At 36.7% G+C, this 3,987-nt stretch overlaps 1 protein-coding gene across 1 annotated transcript in view; it reads left to right on the forward strand.

The window, feature by feature from the left end:
* LOC122087139 (probable pectin methyltransferase QUA3) overlaps positions 1 to 3,987 on the forward strand; it is a 10,902-nt gene that overhangs the window by 4,637 nt on the left and 2,278 nt on the right. The window contains exons 5-6 of the mRNA XM_042656146.1: positions 611 to 985; positions 1,567 to 1,662. Of these exons, the coding sequence (XP_042512080.1) occupies positions 611 to 985; positions 1,567 to 1,662 (471 nt within the window). The remainder of the gene's footprint in view (positions 1 to 610; positions 986 to 1,566; positions 1,663 to 3,987) is intronic.

The following is a 3,987-nucleotide window of genomic DNA, read 5'->3' on the forward strand; positions in this document are numbered from 1 at the left end:
GGGGGGGGGGGGTAGTGGGTTCAAACCTCAACCAAAGTATTTTGCAGTAGTCTTTCTACAAGCAGGACATATTACTGACGCTCAAAGAATTATTACACAAAAAGGTTTCTCCTTCTAAATCAATTTTAAATGGCTTAAGGCAAGAGATTTTAGAGATTTCAAGTTTTCTTATTTTGATTCTCACTGTGACACCTGGAACAGCTTAAAACAACTGTGAAGATTGCACTAGTAATTCAATCATTCGGATTCCCCCACCCCATGACCAAAACAAAACTCAATTCCATCTTTCTTCTTGCTTTGTCATTCAGCATTGAAGAGGAGAACAGTCTCAGGTGTCATGCCAGAATTATAGTTCATATATGATATATGGAATAGTAGTTCAGTCAATTTGGTCTAAAATCTTAACTACTGATTCTTGGGTGGGTTGGAGTTCAAAATGTGATAGCTCCAATGATTTTCCCAATTTCACTTTGTTCCCTTTTCAAATAACTGGTGGGGCTATCCCTTATAATAAGGGCTGCGCTCTCAAGTTTAAGAATATTCCAACCATTGACCATTAGGGCAAAGGCTCAATCTAGGTGGAATGTGTCTAACTCCAATGGTTTTGCAGGTATTTCAAACTGAAGAATTGTGTAAGTAAGATGGCCTCCCTCAAGGGCAAACATGCTGTTGGATCCATTCCCAACTGGCCAGATAGGCTAACTAAGCCTCCTTCAAGGGCTAAATTAATGAAAAATGGGAATGAAGTGTTTGAGGCTGATACACGACGTTGGGCAAGAAGGGTTGCATACTACAAGAAATCACTCAACTTGAAGATGGGGACCCCAGCTGTACGCAATGTTATGGATATGAATGCCCTTTTTGGGGGTCTTGCAGCAGCATTATTGTCTGATCCAGTATGGGTGATGAATGTTGTTCCTCCTCGCAAGTCATCAACTTTGGGTGTGATTTATGATAGAGGATTAATTGGTGTGTACCATGATTGGTATGTTCTTGTTCTAATACCCCCTTTTCTGAGAAGGAGTATTACAATGGAGGTTTATATGGATGCCATATGTTTAAAATCTTATGCATTGTTTGCATTATATTGACTTGGTAAGATTTCGGAGATTATTAATGAAAATTGTATGGAGTACGAATTCAATTCATTGTAGATCCCTAACCCATAAAATGCTTATTCCTTAGTAATGAATTGTAGCCAATTATGTGTACTATTTGCTCTTTAATTGCTTTAACACAGCAATTGATATTTCTCATCATAAATTGGGTAATCCGAAGCATTCTAGTTTGTCAAGAAGGCTGCAGTTTCTGCATCATTATAGGATAAACTCAAGAAATAAATCAATGAGTGAATTGGAAACGAGCTAAAGTGATTGGGAAATTTTTGGAATCGAATGCTCAAGTTTAACTGCCTTGATACTCTAATATAACAATCAGCATGTCGCTCTTTCCATGTATAAAACAATTGATATGTTGCTCTTTCCCTCCTAAAACTAGAGGAAGGAAGTTTCTTTAGTTATCGACATTGGATGGGTGTGCTAATCGTTTTCTGATTGGTGTTGACAGGTGTGAGCCTTTTTCAACATATCCTCGAACTTATGATTTCATACATGTAGCCAATATCGACTCACTTATAAGACATGCTGGTTCCAGCAAAAACAGGTATTGAATTTTATAACCTCATCTTTCTGTCACAAACTGTTGTGCATTAAATTTTCAATCTATGCATGAGCCATTTGGTATGCACAAAGGATTAATATTACATATTAAAAAAAATAAAATTGTGCATACTGAAAACATGTTATTAGTTAATACATCATAAGGTAGTAAATTAGAGACCATTCAAGAAACAAAAATTACCTAATTAACCATCGGATAAGTGATCGAATTCTTTTGGTTTATCTAGGAGTTGTTTATACCAGAGAGCATTTGAGTTTCCCCCGGGGGGGGGGGGGGGGGGACAGTAACTACTGGAGGAGTAGCAGGCCATGGAATTAATAGAGAAACATAGGCTGAACAGTTGGCTTGTAGAACTTGAAGATTATTGTTAAGGAATAAGGACTCGTACAAGTCAAAGCCAGATCAAGCAATTCATATCCTTGATCTTTCTAGGACTTCCTTTTTGCAACACAACAAATACGTCAAAGAATGCGAAGGGGATTGTGCTGCAGATACACAGAATTCGGTTTATTTCAGTGGAAATAAGATTTGGGTTGGGTTATAAATGTGTTGGGCCTTTAGTCTGATGGGTTTCCTTTGTAATAGGTCACTTTAATGGACCTAAATTGTGGGAAGGAGTTTAGAATACAGGATTTACTTTATTAGTTTAGTTTAAGTATTTTATTTCATCAACTTTTATTTCTTTGGTTGTTAAGGATATGATAGTCTTGTATGAATAGAACTTCTATTCCTATATTGGATACATGTGAGTGTCACATACACCAATATGGGAGGAGAGAAAATAGGGAAAACATCTAAAATAGAGAGAAGAGATAATAAAGAGATAACACAAAGATAAAATAGGAATGATTTGGTAGCTTTTTTGACCAAGCTTGAGGTCTCGGATTAATTGGGAAGTAGCCAGCCTCTTCTTAAAATAAAACCAAGAGAGAGTTTTTTAGGACTTCTCATTACTTCCCTTTTAAGTTACAACTTGAACTCATATAAATACTAGCTAGATAATGACCAACTCCTAAGAACACGCTCTACTTCTACCACTAATCCACTAACCAAGATAAGACCCACAACTTCTTTACAACTAAGACATGATAATATCATATTATTTATTATAAATAAAATAATAATATCCTATTCTCAAGAAATTAGGCACGTAACAGTGAGACACCAGTTCTAACTAGTTAAGATAGAGTTTTAGTTATAAGGGACGTGTATTCCTCTTATGGATAGAGTTTCTTATTTCTTTCTTTCCTAATGGAAGTACACTTTTCTTTCCCGTTGTAAGTACACATTTCTCTCCCTCTCTCTCTCTCTATATATATATATTTATATATATATTGTTGTAAAAAGCCTTAGAGCTCCATATGATTTTGCTATCAAGTAAAATTGGCTTTTGCTGGCTCTATGTTTTGTTGGATTCAGAATGCTCTGTTGTGGGATGCAACAACCCTTGGTAAGGTGCTAAAGTTGGCTGATGGGATATTAGCCTAGTTCCAGGTGGGATGCTTGGTTTATATCTTTCTTCTAGTCTATCTATCACTGATTCAGGTAAGTAATTTCTGGAATCTGTTCAGTTATCCGTCATGCTCTAGTTGCTGGAAGATTCTGTTCCTCTTGTTTACAGCTCGGTTTTCAATTGGATAGTATTCTAAACGCACTCATTGTTTCAAATTTTGATTTTGGTGTTGACTTCCTAGAGTCCTATGTCAGCAGCTGCTCCCCAACAGAAGAAAGAACTTCATGTTGCCGGGTTTTTTATGGTCAAAGTCTATAGTGGCTTTACTATAGAGCATCCGCCTAAAAAGTGTGATTCTTCTAAAGTCCTATTGGCAATAGGATTAGTCCATAATTCCATATCTGACCTTCTGATTTCAATCATATTTTGAGGAATTATTCTACACCATTAAAGTGGCATTCAACCAGGATTTCATTCTCATCTATGTTTTTTTTTTTTAATAACATTTTATAGATAGGGCCCCAAGGAGAGTTGAATTCACCCATCTAAGTTGTTGATTGTTACTTACTGGATTTCTTCTAAATCTGGTCTTTTCCCTTCATTGCGATTCTGGTCTTCAAATGAGTTTCTGAACCTAACCCTTTAGGCTTCTAGAAACTCCTCAGATTCAGGTGTTGGTATTGTCTGTGATTGCTCAAATAGCTCAAATAGAGGATGTTGGTGTGGAGCCCTTTGCAGAAGTATTTTGGGTAATTTGAAAATAGTCTCTTCCGAGACCGGGACTGTTTATCATGACTTCTGCTTGTTGCATACCCTGATCCACCACTGTACGAATAGCATTTCCGCTGTGGTTT

Source organism: Macadamia integrifolia, chromosome 8 (genome assembly GCF_013358625.1).
Source record: "Macadamia integrifolia cultivar HAES 741 chromosome 8, SCU_Mint_v3, whole genome shotgun sequence".
Lineage (NCBI taxonomy): Eukaryota > Viridiplantae > Streptophyta > Magnoliopsida > Proteales > Proteaceae > Macadamia > Macadamia integrifolia.